At 35.1% G+C, this 17,736-nt stretch overlaps 1 protein-coding gene across 2 annotated transcripts; it reads right to left on the reverse strand.

Annotated features, from left to right (window-relative positions):
• Window positions 1–2,249: 2,249 nt before the first annotated feature.
• LOC107664512 (P2X purinoceptor 1-like) lies at window positions 2,250–14,603 on the reverse strand. Of its 2 annotated transcripts, XM_016455101.1 has the most exons (13): window positions 14,511–14,603; window positions 11,886–12,030; window positions 10,486–10,557; window positions 9,482–9,548; window positions 7,312–7,399; window positions 6,854–6,934; window positions 6,306–6,447; window positions 5,602–5,747; window positions 5,313–5,403; window positions 5,166–5,231; window positions 3,955–4,050; window positions 3,296–3,340; window positions 2,250–3,176 (listed from the first exon to the last, which is right to left on the reverse strand). In XM_016455101.1, exons 1-13 carry the CDS (start codon window positions 14,534–14,536, stop codon window positions 3,171–3,173), a joined length of 1,071 nt encoding a protein of 356 aa, XP_016310587.1. In that variant the 5' UTR covers window positions 14,537–14,603; the 3' UTR covers window positions 2,250–3,170. The 2 variants fall into 2 exon arrangements, with proteins under 2 accessions (XP_016310587.1, XP_016310588.1); XM_016455102.1 differs by lacking the exon at window positions 10,486–10,557 and having other exon boundaries at window positions 9,470–9,548.
• Between the last annotated feature and the right edge of the window lie 3,133 nt (window positions 14,604–17,736).

A 17,736-nucleotide genomic window follows, 5' to 3' on the forward strand; every position in this document is an offset into this window, starting at 1 on the left:
CATTTTAAAAAGTTGCATTAATGGTATGCAAATGATTGTGTCGGTCTGAACAGACACATTAATTCAAATACATTTAAATGAATGTTTATCATACCAAATATTTGTCTTTATGTGAACAGGCCTTTACCCTCATATCATTCCAAACTTTTTTGCGTGAAACACGAAAGGAGATATTCAGCCGATTGTCCAAGCTGCTCATGTAATGCAATTGGATGGGTCACCAACCATTCCCCTTTCACCGTATAGAAATGAGCAGCTTTGACTATTTCAGGGTGAACTGCCCCTTTAATTCATTTTACAAGAATAAAACTGGACTCAAATCAGGTCAGCTGCCAATTATTTCCAGTTAACTGATTATGTAAGCAGTGAATGCTTAGAGGAGCCCTTTAACCGATGTCACTCATTTAGACGACTCATTATTGCTTATATGAAGACGGATTGATAAACCGCAGTGAACCACTTTCATTATATTCTCACTAATATCCTGAGCAGATGGTGGTCCATTTTTCTGACTCCTACACATTCTTCCCATCTTCTCTTTCTTCCCCATCTCTCTTTCTCTCGATGACCCTCTTTTAGGCACACACTCTTTGCCCATAAACTGAATTACACAGGAAAACATTTTCAGTGCCAAACGACTAGTGTTTTTTGGGTCTGTTTGTATGGAGTATTTGATTAAATGGAGTCTTGTTTCTGTCGTGTATTGAGATTTCTGTATGTGGTACTCAGGGTCTGGACACTGCTGTTCGGGCAATACAGAGAGAATGGAATAGCATATTCTATGTTCAGGAGCTCTAAGGTGTTTATGTGTAGAAATTCATCAAATGGTTTTAAACAATCCCCCTTATTCTCTTATATGAGTGAGTGTGCAAACTCATTTGTCCATTCTGTCTCAAATGTACAGTAGTCTTGTCAGTTACTTCTTGATGTATGCTATGCACCTGTTAGTGTCTTGACGTACGGCATGTCCCTTAACTTATAACCTTTTACAGACTTCTCTCTAGGTTTGTTATTCCTTTTGATATCTATGTGAGACAAAACAATGTTTAAACCCCTTTAAATTGTTTCCTGCTGGACTTTTGTATAAGCTAAACATATGCAGCAGCCAATATGCCATACCTCTGTCTGAGCAATCAACTCAAGTGTGAAGGCTTTATTTTCTTTTCCAGGTTTCGGCTCATGTGCAATAGATGAGGTTTGATCATTTGTCTACCCACATTTACAAAGGTTTCACTTATTTAAAGGAGGGGAGAAAAATGTGGCCATTTTGAGGCACTTTGTAGCTGCAAAACATTCTTACTATCAAAGCGTTATGCTTTTTTAAATTTCCCTTTCTTGATTTAAAAGTATATCAGAATTGTATATAAATCGTAGAACACTGTCTCACTCACAAACCTACAGTTTGAACTGCCCAGTTATTTGTGTCAGAGTGCCTGATTTTGCTGGTTATTTATAGACGTCTATTCTGCTGCATTGATCTGAATGTAACTGTTTAAAAAATTAAAAGAAAACAGACAAAAAAGAGCATGTCCTGAGAAAGCACTGAATGCAACTCTTGCTTTGTAAATATGTACCAAAGCACATAAAGATGCTATTTTTGCATGCTTTTTGTACACATAGACATAATCAAAAACAATAAAGATATCACAGGTGATTCAGGTTTCTTCTTTATGTTTGTCATTTAGAATTGTATTTTCAATTTTGCATGATAAAAATGAACTTGGAATCAATCAATGAAATTGACCTAATAATAATACATATAACAGTAGCTACTCAGTTGCTAAAATAGTATTTTGTACACAATAAAACCAAACAATCCTTCATGGTGCTGTCTGATTTCAAAATTGTTCAAGATTGTAAATCATTTAATAAAAGAAAAAAAAAAAACTCAAAACACAAACTGAGGTAAATTCCAACAAATAAAAGCAAGTCATTGTTGCAAAAAACCCCCAGACAGAATTATCAAGATGTCAGTGCAAAGCAGAGAGGTTTTGTATCACCCTGAAAGGGTTTTATTTTGATGCGAGTTTCAATTATTGGTAACACTTCAGGTTAGGGACCAATTCTCACTATTAACCAGTTGCATATTAGCATGCGTATTACTAACATATTAATTGTTATTTAGTACTTATAAAGCAATAAATAAATGCCTTATTCTGCATATTCTCTATATTTTAGATCCCTTAATCCTACTCCATACCTAAATTTAACAATTACCCTACTAACTATTAATAAGCAGCAAATTAAGAGTTTATTAATAGTGAGAATTGGTCCCCAAACTAAAGTGAGACCAAACTATTTTGTTAGGTGGGAAGAAAGAGACTGCATGAGTGTCCAGAAATACCTGATAATTCTCTCTTGTACAATGACTACACGACTACTTTTAAAACAAATAAATATATGGGTATGGACTATTGATTTGATTAACAATTACTTTTACAGAGAGAGCACAAGCACAGCTAAGAGTTCCTGGATGAGCGGTAGTCATAATTTCATACCATTAAATGCTGCATTTGACCAATTAAAATCAAGCAGTCCAGAAGGCTGTGTACTAATAATAAACTACCAGACTTTTGACATAGAGCATCCTATGTTTCTTGGCTGAGTGTTTTGTAAACGAGCTAAAACAAAAACTAAAGGCCTAAATCACTCACCAGTCTTTAAGAGCTGGTTAGTTTCAACCTCATACGTTTCACTGACCATCTAAAGTTTATTTCACACAAAAATTAGAGGCTCACAGTTTGACTTGCTACAAAAACAACAACAAAAACCTATACAAAACACCTATCAGTAAAAAATAGCTATTTTAAAGTATACAGGATACCGTATCCAGAGTGACATATCCAGACATTACATGGTAATTGCCAAAAACTTTGGGAACCTTGTAAAGACCTCAAAAGCCTCAAAGAATTGTGTACCTTTACAGTCCTGAGCCTCTCAATATGAACACATCCAGTGGGTATTAGTTGAGTCTTAAATCATAACAGTGATTTAATATCTTTCCTCAGTGGTTTGGGAAGGAATTGTGATTTAGAAAGGAAAAGTGATGTCTGACAGTTCTGTGTGTCAAGTCTCCCAGCCGTCTTGCTTAAGCTCCAGTGTTCAGGTGCTTTTTTGTCCTCTCTCTGTCTTCAGTGCAATAGTCAGTCGTCATGGCAGCCGTCCTGACTTCACTCCTGTGCACAGCAAAGATCTGAATTACTGTGACCACAACTAAAATTGAAAAAGTTGTTTATAGAGATATGCTATAATTCTACAGGGATCTGCGGCTGAAAAGATTTGAATGGTACGTTACCTTTGGTAGATCTTTTTCTGTCTGTGACTGGGGCAAGGCTGGTTTCTGTGGAAGGGCAAATACATATCTGAGATCATTTCCCACGCTCCTATCAACCCCAATGTTTTTCTTCATCAGAAAGCTGCTAGAGTGGGAGTACTGGAGGTTAAGATGTGCCCTCAATTTCCTTTCTTTATAAGATACAAGTATGGTCAATGCGCTGTGTTGCTAGGGTAACTATATCACTGCAGAGATGTCTACATGAAGCCGTGGTGTAGCATGGACTTGAATGCAATAGTCTGCCCACATGCATACATATAGAAAAGTAAGATAGTTGCTGACGCCTGCGGTTATACTTTTCGTCTCACACACACACCCACACCCTCAGAAGTGCTTTGGACATTTGAATTCTATTTAAATCCTGAATTTATTGTCCATAATGACACTACTACGGGAATGTAGCTTGATGTAAATGTTTGGAAACGGCATTGCATCTGCTCAAGTAACAGATTTGTGTGGCAGCTAACTATGTATCTCTGCTGCCATCTTGTGTTTCGGTAGTGAACTAGCATTGGCTATCCACAGAGCTCTCAGAGACACACCAGCGATCACAAAGGCAAGTGTGACTCAAATGAAATATTGAATACCTTTTATTTATTTAAAAAAATAAAAACACTCACCTCTTCCGGGATTTCTGTATGCTTGAATTTCATGTTTTTGTAGAAATCTCTCTTTGAAACAAAATATAGGAGGAGCAAATCGCACACAACGGTTGCCTTAACAAATGAGAGTAGATGTTAGTTCATTTCAATAAGATATAAAGCACGTAGGGGATATTTTGAGCACAAAACAGCTAAGTGTATAGAAAGGTAAGCTTGAAATATATCTAATTTGATGCATCTGTTCTTGTTTCAGTTTCAAATTAGTCATCAACACAGTCATTGAGTCATTAAAGCAGCACTATGTAACTTTTTCTGTGTTCAAATTTTGCTAATTGTATATAACGAGCGAGTACATCATGAATTCATCTTCCAAACCGCGTTTTTGTCTTATTCCGAATCACTACGGTACACTTATAATAAGTACTTATATTTGGACTATTGTAGCCTGGTCGGGTCGTCACCGCTGCGGAGTAACACATACCTGCGTGAATCGCCATAGACATAAACTTAGAGAAGTAGCTCCGGTTGGAATGTTCTTCCGCGGGATGTGTGCAGTTCTGTTTATTAACCGCTAGATCGCCAAAAGTTACATAGTGCTGCTTTGACATACAAATACACTAGCATTCAAATTTTTTAGGTTAAGTATGATTTTCTTCCATACTAATGCGAGGATGCATTCATTTGATGAAAAGTGTTGTTGTTTTTTTTTGTTTTTTTTTTACAAAGATTTAATTTCAAATAAATGTTTGTTTAAACTTTATATTCCTCAAATAATCCTTAAAATGTATTTCCACAAAAATATTAAGCAGCACAAATGTTTTTTTTAACATTAATAATATGAAATATATATTAAATAGATTATAAAATTATATTAGATTATAATTATATATTAGATTATTAAATTATAAAGATATATATTAAAATCACTGATCTATATCATTACATATTACTGCTTCTACTGTATTTCAGATTAAATAATTGCAGCCTTGTTGAACATAAGAGAACTCTTTCAAAAGCATTAAAGAACTTTAACTCTATTACTTTATTTATTTACATTAACACATCTTTTAATTTTTACATGGATGGTACAACACAAAAGATTTTTACACCTGGTATCATCTCCTACATGACAGAAGAATCCAAAATATGGAGTCTGTAGTAAAAAATAATTGAGGAAATGATACCAGGTATCTCTTTATATAAATATAAATTTATTCTCTGACACTCACCACTCCGAAGATTCCTACTCCTGAGCCTATAGCCGTCAACGTTGGGATGATATCAAATTTTCCTGCCTGCAAAGAACAGCTGTAAACAAATGGAAATTTGCATGTTCCATAATTTCTTTGTGAATGATCCATAAAAAATAAGCTTACCCGTCCATGAACAATGATGTCTATCCGTACACCAAACACCTTCATTAGTGTTCTCTTATCCACCCCATTCTCCACATAATATTTAGCATATCTGAAACAGTCAGTATCACATAATAATTCTAGTAGCGGTTCCACTTAATATATTCTGTAAAAAAACAATGTAATTCATTCTTTTACAGAAACCAACAAAGCTCACAGACTCAGAAATAATACAGTAAAGCACCACTCACTGAGCAGTCTAATTAAAAGTTGTCTTCACAAGGGAAATAGGTTAAACTTTCTTACCCACCTAAAATTGTATCCCAATGATGGTTTCTCTTCTTTGTCATTTTTCGCTGTTCCATAAAGGCCATAGAATTCATACTTTGGTTTGCAGTGTCTGATACTGAGGTCCAGATTGCAGTCCCAGTCAATGAGGACTCCTATAGCACCACCCTAACACATCACATAAGAAATATCATGTAGATTATCATCCCATGTTTCTGTGATCTTCTCCAGATTTTAATCATTCACTACAATTTTGGGATAATGTTTCAAATAAGAAACTCACATTGTGAGATAAAAGGTCATAGTTATTCAGTTTAAAGTCACAATTATAAGATATATGATTACTATAGTGAGAAGTCACAATTGTTAGATATAGTTGGAATTTATGAGGAATAAAGTCACAATAGCAAGATGTAAAGCTATAAACATTGTATGATAAAATCACATGTATAGAACAAAATGTGAAAGTCTCCTCAAGTGATGTTGACCACAGACTTATTTTACTGCTATTCATAAATTCCCTTGGAAACCCAGAGTGAAGCCTACAAATCGACATCATGATTCAACAGCTATTAAGTTTGTAAACTATTCAATTCAGTACATCAGTCTTTTGGAAATCATCCTGATTACTGGACATACTAGAATGTTTTAAAGAACAAGTATCACTAGGAGTGTGAGTGTTAGTGGGTGGGTGTGTATTTACAATCATTCATGACAAAAACCTACCACACGAGCTATCTCTGAGAAATTGAACCCAGAGCGCTCAACGATGTCTCCCAGTCTGAAGATGGGACACAGTGGATCAGTCTTGGGATGATACAAACACGTATTGATGTAACTCTGATTCACACTCTCCACCAAGTTACTCCTAGAGAGAAAAAAGTGAGGAGAACTTTCATCTTTTAGACAAAGCGGATAAAGCTGAGTGTTGCATTTTAAGCCTGGCCTTCAATAACGTGTTAAGTACCATATTGTACTGTACAAACGTTATTACAGTATGTCATGGCATATAAATGATTATTGATGTGAGAGAGACTATAAAAAAAACGTAACTTTAGCTTTGGTTTAGCTTAAGTTGTTTAACGTGTATTTTCTTTTTTTTTCACAAAAAAATTGCAGACATTTTTTAGTACCGCAATAAACCCCTGGCTTATATGAACACATTCAAAATAGGTCCTTTTTATTTCATTCTCCTTCCTCTGAATTTACTTGTTAGGCTTTGCCAATATACAGTACAGTACCACAAGGAACTTTTGAAAAATATAGAATTTTACCTTACTACATTAAACTGGCGAAAGGTAATGGAGTTTTTGATGAACAGTGTGTAGTTTTCTGCTGTCAGCAGGATTGGAGGGCTACAGAGAAACATAATAAAGTTAAATGGATCAGACCAAGACTGTAGGCTGATTCAAAACAAATTTAAATACAATCTGTCACATGCTCCAGGTATAAACAGACTTTTATGTTTAAGGTGACTGTCAAGTTAATTTGATTCTCTTTTTTAGTTTCCAAGATTTCTACACAGACATAAAGTTCAAGACATTCAGGAATGGCGAGTCTTTGCTTTTTATTAAACCGTATCTTTTATTTCATTATGGTGGGCTTATAAATGAAAGATGCCACATTAAAAAAAAAGACAATAATTGTAGTCCAGGCATGCCACAATAACTGTTAGACACCCCATGTGATTGATTCAATTCATCAACAACAATAATAAAATAAGCATTCATACTCTGGTATTTGACGGTCATCTTCAACTGGACACCAGGAGTAGATTTCACAAGTACTGGTATTGCTTATACACCTGCCCGTCATGTGCCCTGAGAGAGACAGTAATGCCGTAATGGAACAACAGAGTATAAAAGCTTTGGTGCTGATCAGAACAGACTGAAACAAAACACAGTCATGTGCCCCAAAGAGAGATGGCAGGGTATATCGTAGGATCCAAAAGCCTGATGTCCCTTTTGAAAATGCTTAGGTTTCACATTTTTATCTAATTTAATACCCATTTACATTTACCCCTACATTACATTATATATATATATATATATATATATATATATACAGTCAGAGATGGCAGGGTATATCGTAGGATCCAAAAGCCTGATGTCCCTTTTGAAAATGCTTAGGTTTCACATTTTTATCTAATTTAATACCCATTTACATTTACCCCTACATTACATTATATATATATATATATATATATATATATATCCAGGTTCTCCAGGTTTAAAAACATTTTGAATCCCACATTTTCAATATGGATTTAGACTTTTGATACCCACTGTATATGCACAAACACACACACACACACACATATGCATAAACAAAGTCATACTTTCGAATTACTCTCAGCACACTTGAGGTAGTGAAAAGGGAATCAAATCTGGTATTCAAATATTTTAAATATATTAATATTTTCATATTTAAAGTATAAAATTGGTTGGTACAATACTGGGTAGAAGATTGTCAGACTGTGTGAAAAGCACTAAGATAAAATCAAATAAATTTGTACGGTTGATACACATCTATTCCTATTAGTAACTGACTGTGAGATTTCAGTGAGGAGCTGCCATGACTTTGATGTTACTAAATGAACTTTTCTCTGAATTAATGAGCATGAAGGATGATTCTATCAGTCCAGTTATTTAGGAATGCTTTCATCAGATTGCATTTGGTCATATGTTTGAAATTTCAGTCTGACTCTTTTAACATTGCCAGGAACATTTACATTCACAGACTGAACTTGCTTTGGTGGTTGGTATAGCATTGACAAACTTTTGTACAACCATTAAAATACACTTAGTGTAACATAACATATAACACATCCCTTGTGTCACAGAACATCATACATATATCAGAGACATGATACAACAAGCATGAAATGATATGCGCTCTGAAGCATGGTGTAAACAACCAGCAGGTTGTGTGTTGTCAAGGAAAACATCTGTGAATTTTACCCTGAGTTCACAGAGTCAGTATTGTAACACGATTAAGGAAAATATGTGTTGAATGAAGTTTGTGCCAATTGCCCATGACTGGAAGTCAAGGTACTTTGAATTACTTCAATGTGAGATAGTGCTGTTTACTTACATCTGTATTCCTGGAGTAAATCATTCTGCTACGCTGCACGTGAAACTGAGTCAATATTTGAGTATTTGTGACCCACACTGAGCTCATGATATCACTCAGTCTATAATGTGGGTTTGATTGTATTATTTTTAATCAGCTTTTTGTTCAGTGTTTATAAGCCATTGGTGTTCCCATACTACTACTAAGCTCTGCCAATCCTAATGATATCAAAAAAGCAAGATTTATTTAACAAATTACTTCAATTTATTTATGTTTGGGTAGCAGCTGAATAATTGTGCGTAGTTCTTGTTATAGAAACTGCTAGTCACGCCAAGTAATCTGAATCTGGATGAGAGCTCTGTGGAACTCTGGGAATTACAGACATCAGTGAGCATGGGGTAAAATTCATCAAAGATGTGGAAAGCTCAGAGAAAAAGCCTTAGAGCATGAGAGCAAAGCATGTTAGTCATGAATGTTAGTGACTTACGGAGACGGCAGCATGGATGATGTGCAGGTTTGTCAGTTAGGAGAGTGAGAGTTCATTAGGCCCCCTTTGATTCTGAGTAGAGTATGAAACCAAATGCTTACGTGCAAGTGCACCAATTTTCTTACCCCATGATCATTTGAATTCTGCGGTACATATCTTAGACCACTGGTGCACTGATTTAGTTACCAATGAAGGTCAAAGGGATTATACAGTGCCCATGAAAAACAAGTGACAAAAAAGTGAGTTCCTCTTCCCCCGGCTGCTAGTGATGTGAAGTTAGTCTGCTGCGCCGGTGCCTTCTGTCGGAACAATATAATGGTTAAAACTTTACCATTTCCCGTACGTTTGTATTTGCCCTCATCACAGTTCTCGTCAGTCATACACTTGTTCTTGTTCTTCCCATCTGGCAGCTGAAATACACACAGGAAAGGAATAGCACTTTAATGGATATTAGTGTTTAATTAAGCCCCAGTTGGCTTGTTGAAAATATGCAAATGTCAGATCCAAATGAGACAGGATGCACAGAAGAGACAGAATAACCACAAAACCCAATTCTTAAAACTCATTTGTTTAAGCAAAGCTTTGTAGCTAGTGCAATAAAGTCAAGTAGAGAGTCAAGTGAAAGACAAATAAGACAGGTAAACCAAGAGCAGGTAAATGAATGAAGATATGGTACATGAAGTCTAGCCATGTTACTTTGCTGGAAAGTCAAAGATTGTATCACCAAACACAGGTTATATGAGTTTGCCAAGGTCACCTGGGGAAATAAGTGGCACTTTCTGTTTCTTTGTAGGATATTTTGTATTTTAAACATTTTAATGAGCAATGCAGTAAATCTAGTGACAATCTGATTCACAAGTTTAACTGATTCAAAAGCAAAGTGTTTTCAAATCCAAATGGATTTAATGTGGAATAGAACTCTGTTCTTTTAAAAATTTGACAATTCCTTATTATATGGTATGATCTTGAATAATACGTACAGTAGTTTGTAACCCTAGGCGTGTGACGCCTGTCTTAAAACAAACTGGCTGAATTTATGCTTCATCTAGCAACACCAAAGACAAACTGCCACTCAGTGACAAAGCTTTACTCAGACAAAGAAAAAAAGGTAAAAGTGGTATGATCACTGACAGAAGCATCAGCAACTCTCAGTTAAGTGTTAGTTTGGTCTTGAGCCAGGACTGGTGCCCCCTCAAAAAAAAAAACTTATTTCTGAGAAACTGTATTTTAACTGGGGGGGGGGGGGCTCATACAGAGATCTTAGAGAAAAAAAAACAAAACAATTATGACAGTCACGATGACGAAAGCCGATAGTGATGAGACAATAAGAAAAATATATTTACCTACCTCAGGACATTTGTCCTGTTTCTGTCCCACAGTAGCAATGTAGTTCGTCATCACAACAAAAGATGAGTCACCCTGGAAAATGGAACATAAAGGACTTGAAAGGTTCCATATGACCATATGTAGTTTCAATATTTAAGCTTAACACAGAGCCAGAGTGCCTTGTTAAATTTATAGTACATCCTTTGTCTAGTTGGTGATACAATGGTTGCATAAGAAGTGGAGTGTTTGAAGCTGACTGTGCTTGCTTGATTTCAGGCTACTGTTTTTACACCCCTGCATGACATGATGAATGTCCTTTTTTGAAACCAAAACCTAAACCCAAAAAGCCACCCACTGTACATATGATTCAGTATTAAATGCTTGATTTACACTGTTTGAAGATAAGCATGGCTATATTTTCAGCTTGCATCTGAGACACAGCTGTGTTTAAGGGTGAATCTAAGGTTTAAACTCAGCCTTAAATAGTCTAAGTGTCATTCCATCTCTCGTGTCTCTGCTCTGCTAGCACTGTTAGCTATTAGTGACAGCAACCTGTACATATGAAAACCAGTGATTTTTTTTAAATTTGTTGAATTTCCTGTCATTCTAATATGCTGATTATCAATGTTAAAAAGTTGTGCTTATTTATTTATTTATTTTTATGGATACTGACATTTTTTTCAGGATTCTGTGGTGAATAAAATGTTCTATAGAAAGTCACCATAAAACATGAAAACCCAATGTGTGTGTGTGTGTGCATAAGCGCTGATATTTGTTATCGTGAAGAACATTTTGATGTTTGCTTTTTGGACAAAATATTCGTTGACTTTATAAAGAAGCTCCTGGAGCCACTCCTTTGATTGCTGAATGATGACGTGTTTACTTTTCTGTCAACAGTCTGTCTGTTTCTGCACTGGGTGCTTTCTGTGAAATAAGTTCATATTCTGAAACTGCTGCAGGCTGTTGTCATTAACTAAATAATAGCAGACATTTTCAATGATTTATGTTAAGAAATAACTTTATAATCAACAAGTATTTCTCCATTAGCCTTCTAAATAGCGTCACAATATAGGTGTTTACTTGCCATGACAATATCAGTAGTTTCTCAGTCAGAGTGAGAATAACCCGCACATGAATGCAGATGTTTACACAATATGATTACATTTATCTGTGATTAGGCCCAATTTACAGCCATAATGACTCCTATACCAATATAAGTATGTTTAAAATCAGAAAGCATAAACTGAAATTTATTGGATGGACAATTACCTAGTGAATGTCCCACACCTGCATTCAAAAATATATTTCTTCATTTTTTAAATAATAACAAAACTAAAGAAATAAATAATGATAACTATGTATATAAATTAGGACTTCTGAAGTTTTCAGTTCTGAGGCCAAAATTAGGAGACACAACCCACCTGTTCAGGAAAAACTAAATCAGCTGCATCCCATATCCTCTCCTTTCCGCTGATATTTGTGAAGGACACTCCCTTCATCTTGGTGAAGATAGAGCCTATGGCGATATCTATCGCCTGGTAGCCTCTCTCATACATGAACACCCACCTAACAAAAGCAAAAAACAATTCATGACCTGATCTGGTTTAATCAAGCTGCAGTCTGGACATCTTTTTTGTGTGTAATTATTACCTAAATCATAAATTAGATCTATTGTATTTCATAGTGTATGGTTTGAATACCAAATTACTTAATAAATAGTGTCTTTGTGATTTTACCTATTAAAATCATTGTCATCCACATACATGACATTTCATGGCAGCCATAAATAAAGGTACCCTTTTCACATAATGGATATGAATAAAACCTGCAAATTACTGCATATAATTCATTTTCAAAGACCTTATTCTTTGATATAGGGTTACACACAGGTATATGAAAAATCTAATTAATTTTCCACTAAAATATTCCTGTTGTTGACAGTGTTGACAATTATTTTCAGAAACATTGGGAATGATTCTGTAAAGCCATTCTTTCTTTGGATTCATGAGGTGTCAGTGAAAGTAGGGTTTCAATGTTTAAATTACATTTGATCCTAATACCTTTGAACTACTATTACATTTACATTTACATTTAGTCATTTTGCAGACGCTTTTATCCAAAGTGACTTACAATTTGGGGATACATAAAGCGATTCTTCTTAAAGAGGCAAACAGATACAGGAAGTGCTTGTAATACCAAGTTTCTAGACATTGTTCAAATAAGTACAAGCTAGAAAGAGAAGGAATAAATAAGTTTACTGATTGACAATAACAATAAAAACATATTTATCAGTGCATTATTTTATTCAAATAAAAAGTGTATACTGTGCCCTCATGATTTGAACTATTAAGCTAGCACAGCAGTTGGAAAATGTGGTAACAGTTTAGTAAAGGGACCAATTCCCCCTATTAAGTAGTTGCTTATTAGCATGCCTATTATTAAAATATTGGCCGTTTATTAGTATATAAAAGCACATATTCTACATCCCTAATCCTACCCAATGCTTAAACTTAACAACTACCTTACTAACTATTAATGAACAGCAAATTAGAAGTTTATTGAGGCAAAAGTCATAGTTAATGGTTTGTTAATAGCGAGAATTGGACTGTAAAATAAAGTGTGACCGAAAACGTTTAAATGACATAAGGCATGTTTTATAGTTTGCGTTTCAAAATATGTGTGTGTGTGTGTGTGTGTGTGCTCATATGTACTTGAACCGTCTTGTGTCATGTAAAAGTAGGATGAAGAAATACGATTTTGGCCTCATGCCCTCTTGCATGACACGACAATCGGTATTCTTCCCTTTGAAGCATGACTCTCAGTCTTATCGTCTTACACACCTAAAGATGACATACTGCTCCACACAGACCAAAACTAATGCTATTGCAATAGTTTATCGACTTGATCGATTTGCGTTTCATTCAGCTCACCTCACTTACAAAGACAAACAACTTCCACATGACAGATAACAGAAGCACCATCCACTTTTAGCTGCACGACATGCAGGTTTATAGTGTTTAATGCTTTTTAGTTTTGAATACCCAAACAAATACCTCTGTCAGCCTGTTGAAATTTGGACTAGAGCTGTATTTGATTCATTAAGGGTGGTCTCACTGATAAACAAAAAGGAGTAACAAAGAGGGATGAGAGAGCAGCACAACTCCTGTGCTGTTCTATGATCACAGACATTAAAGGAGGTTTATTGTACATTATAGTATAATACAGTGATATAACACATTGTAGATATACATAGTAAATAGGAGACAGCTAAGTATCACTATATAACAGGCATTTTCCAATTGAGTTATTCCTTCAGTGGCTTTATGTACTGCACAGTAGTCATTGATTTGAAGGGAAGCACAACGCACTTATTTGGTTACTTGCAAATTGTATTGTTTAGAGCACACAAATGACACCCACATGTTAACTGATGCTCACTGGGTTGCACAATACAGGTTTGAATTACTTAAGAGGAAATGCTCAGCGTTTGTATGGACTTGACTGTTGTAAAGGTTAACATCTGTCAAAGTCTGCTTTTTCTCAATGAATGACTACAGCATGACATTTTACTGCAACACTCATATCATGAACATAAGTGAATTGTTTCGTACACCGACGCCACGTACATCCAGTTATCTAATACATACTGAGGGCCAGCTGTTAGCTCTATGACAGGAGATGAGCTGCTGATACATTATTGATGCTATAAGCAATTAAATCTAAATCAGACACAATGAAAAAAAAAAACATATGGGCATACTTTCAAGCAAATCAAGTAAACAAAATAATTCTCAGCTTCAGAAATGTCTTTTCTGAAACAATAACAGTTTGATGGTGTGCTGCTCGTTAGACTAAGCAGTGCATTATCTTAAATGATACATCATGACAGCACTTAACTTTTTAATTCAATATAAGGCTTGAGCCGTTAGTTTGTTTGCATTCTGTAAATTTTTTGCCCTTGTTGAAGCATGTTCTGTTCAGTTACTCATGCTCAATGATTTTTATCCGCTTTTTCAGAATTTTTAAGGATAAAATAAATCTCTTACCCAATTATGTAGGCTAGAACACCCATTTGGATGATTCGGCACACGACTGCAACTCTTTTGTTCCTGACCAGAACCTGTCGAGGTGTTTCATATTCAAAGAAGAAGTTTGATAAAGTTCTTTTTATTTGAGGTTTCATCCTTCTCCTTGAAAGGATAGAGTACAAAGATGTGTTATAGACCTATCCTCTTCTCTGTCTTCATAAATCTAAATCAGACACAATGAAAACAAAAAACATATGGGCATACTTTCAAGCAAATCAAGTAAACAAAATAATTTTCAGCTTCAGAAATGTATTTTCTGAAACAATAACAGTTTGATGGTGTGCTGCTCGTTAGACTAAGCAGTGCATTATACATCATGACAGCACTTAACTTTTTAATTCAATATAAGGCTTGAGCCGTTAGTTTGTTTGCATTCTGTAAATTTTTTGCCCTTGTTGAAGCATGTTCTGTTCAGTTACTCATGCTCAATGATTTTTATCCGCTTTTTCAGAATTTTTAAGGATAAAATAAATCTCTTACCCAATTATGTAGGCTAGAACACCCATTTGGATGATTCGGCACACGACTGCAACTCTTTTGTTCCTGACCAGAACCTGTCGAGGTGTTTCATATTCAAAGAAGAAGTTTGATAAAGTTCTTTTTATTTGAGGTTTCATCCTTCTCCTTGAAAGGATAGAGTACAAAGATGTGTTATAGACCTATCCTCTTCTCTGTCTTCACAAGGTTCTTGTTCACTGGTAAGATGTCCTGGTAAGCACTGTAAGATGTTTATAGAGTGCTGACTTTCTAGCTCGCCTCAGTTTTCTCTGTCTGTCTTTCTCTCTCTCTTCTAAACCAAAAAGTTCTCAAAGTAAACCGCCCACTTTGAGTTGTCTTCATCCCCCCTCCTCTTATGACTGTAACACAAATTCATGTGAGGGCGGAGTAACAACTCCAATTGCAAGTCCAATTGCAAATAAAGGCTTAATGTCCACCGCACATCTGTGACATGCCTGAAACAGCCTCTCTCTCTGTCTCTCTATGACTGCTAAAGTTAAAACCCAGCACAGTATGGGTTCATTTTACTGTATGTTCACAGGATAATTCTTATAAATTTATGAAGCACCTCAGTTCCAATTGCTTTATACAGTTATATGGACCACCATCAGGCATCAAACCAGCCTTTGAACTATCTAGAGAGCTCCAAAAATGCCTGCAGTGATGTGAAATTTCTTTATTCAGGGGTTCAATATCATCAAGCTTCTCCAGTGCACACACTGACAAATGTCCTCAAGTAAATTGCTTAACAACGTAGTGTGCATACAGTAGCCTATTGTTATACAGAATATATGTATAAAAGATGCAAACGATCAGCCTCAGTCGCACAGTGGTGGTTTGCCCAGTGTAGGTGTTTTAATGTGTGTTTTAAAGTAACATTTTGATGTAATTCTTTCCTTATTCCTTATTATCATTATTATTATTATTCGTTCCTTATCTACAAGATATTGCACTTTTTTTTAATTGGAGTATCAGAAGTAAAAACAGGTATTTTCTCATTCCATTTGATTCTTTTTGATTGTCAAACTCCAGAAAAGGCTGTAAAAAGCTTTAAAACAAAAGTAAGAGATTAGTTTATTTGATTTAGTTTAGGATATTTTAGTTATCTGTATATTTTGATTATTATTATATATTATTATATTGTTATTTTAGGTATTGTTGAAATACCAGTCAAATTAATTTTGCTCAGAGCAGCACAGACGTGGCGTGTTCTTTACTAATGGTGCGTCACCACTAGGGGACGCTATTACTCTGTACTTTTATTCTTTTACTTTACTTTTACTTTTAGTCATTTAGCAGACGATTTTATCCAAAGCGACTTACAAATAAGAAAAAGTAATTAAAACTAAAAGCTAAAACTCTATAAATACTATATATATATACACACATTTAAGAAAATAAAAGAAATTAAATAAAAATGACAAATGCATACAACATTTCAAAACTAAACATTTAAATGAAAACAAAAAAATAAAGCTAAAAACAATTCAAAATATTAAAAGAACAAAAGGTATGAGTATAATAATGATTCTAACGTAACACTAAGCCAAACACCAAAAAACAACTACATATGTGTATGTACAGCCACACACATATACATATACATGTACATATATATATATAAATACATTCAATATATATATATATGATTTCAAACTAATAAAATGACAACATTACTACAACTGTAACTAAAACTAAAATAGATAACTAATACAAATCAAACTACATTAGTTTATCGGTAATCCTAAAAAAATAACACTGAGCCAAACGCACATGCTAAAATAACAACAACTTACTGACACATAGTAAGAAATGGTTATAAAAAACTGAAACAGAAGTGAAACAAGTAGTAGGAAAGAGGAGAAATAAAAAGCGATACTTATCCTTCGCCGGTGTACCTGCCCGGTGGAGTCGCACGGTAGAGTCGAATTTTATTCAGCACAAGCACGACGTCTTTCTCGTGTTTGTTAAACCTGCTTCAGGCAAATGGAGTTTCTCGGTCAAATTTTCCATTAACAGAGTGAATCCATTAAAGGGATAGTTCACCCAAAAATGAAAATTTGATGTTTATCTGCTTACCCCCAGGGCATCCAAGATGTAGGTGACTTTGTTTCTTCAGTAGAACACAAATGATGATTTTTATATAATATTAATTTATTAATATTTTACCTCTAATACACCACTATGTCCAACTGCTTTGAGCGCGCGCACGGCATCCGGTGCGTGAGGTGTGTACGCGCTCTGGCGTAGTTTACGCAAGCGCCGGCTTAATTTGTGTTCCGAAGATGAACGGAGGTCTTACGGGTTTAGAACAACATGAGGGTGAGTAATTAAAGCATCAAATTTCATTTTTGGGTGAACTATCCCTTTAATTTTAGCGCCATTAAATTATGCAATTTTTCCATAATGTGGTGTTAACCAAAGTTAAAACACTAGTTACATACAGGTAGAATGAACCCTGCTGATTTGATAGCTTTCTTAAAGGTTTTTTATTTATTTATCGTGTGTGTGTGTGTGTGTGTGTGTGTGTGTGTGTGTGTTGTTTCAAATTCAGTCAGTTTTCTTTGACAATGTTTCATTCTCACTGCTGGCTCTGCCTAGCCTCTTGTCTCGTTTTACTCGTTTAATTTCGTTTGACCTGTTTTCTTTTGTCACTTTTCAAGACAGGTCATAGAGTTGTCAGTTT

Source organism: Sinocyclocheilus anshuiensis, unplaced genomic scaffold (genome assembly GCF_001515605.1).
Source record: "Sinocyclocheilus anshuiensis isolate Anshui unplaced genomic scaffold, SAMN03320099.WGS_v1.1 scaffold403, whole genome shotgun sequence".
Classification (NCBI taxonomy): domain Eukaryota; kingdom Metazoa; phylum Chordata; class Actinopteri; order Cypriniformes; family Cyprinidae; genus Sinocyclocheilus; species Sinocyclocheilus anshuiensis.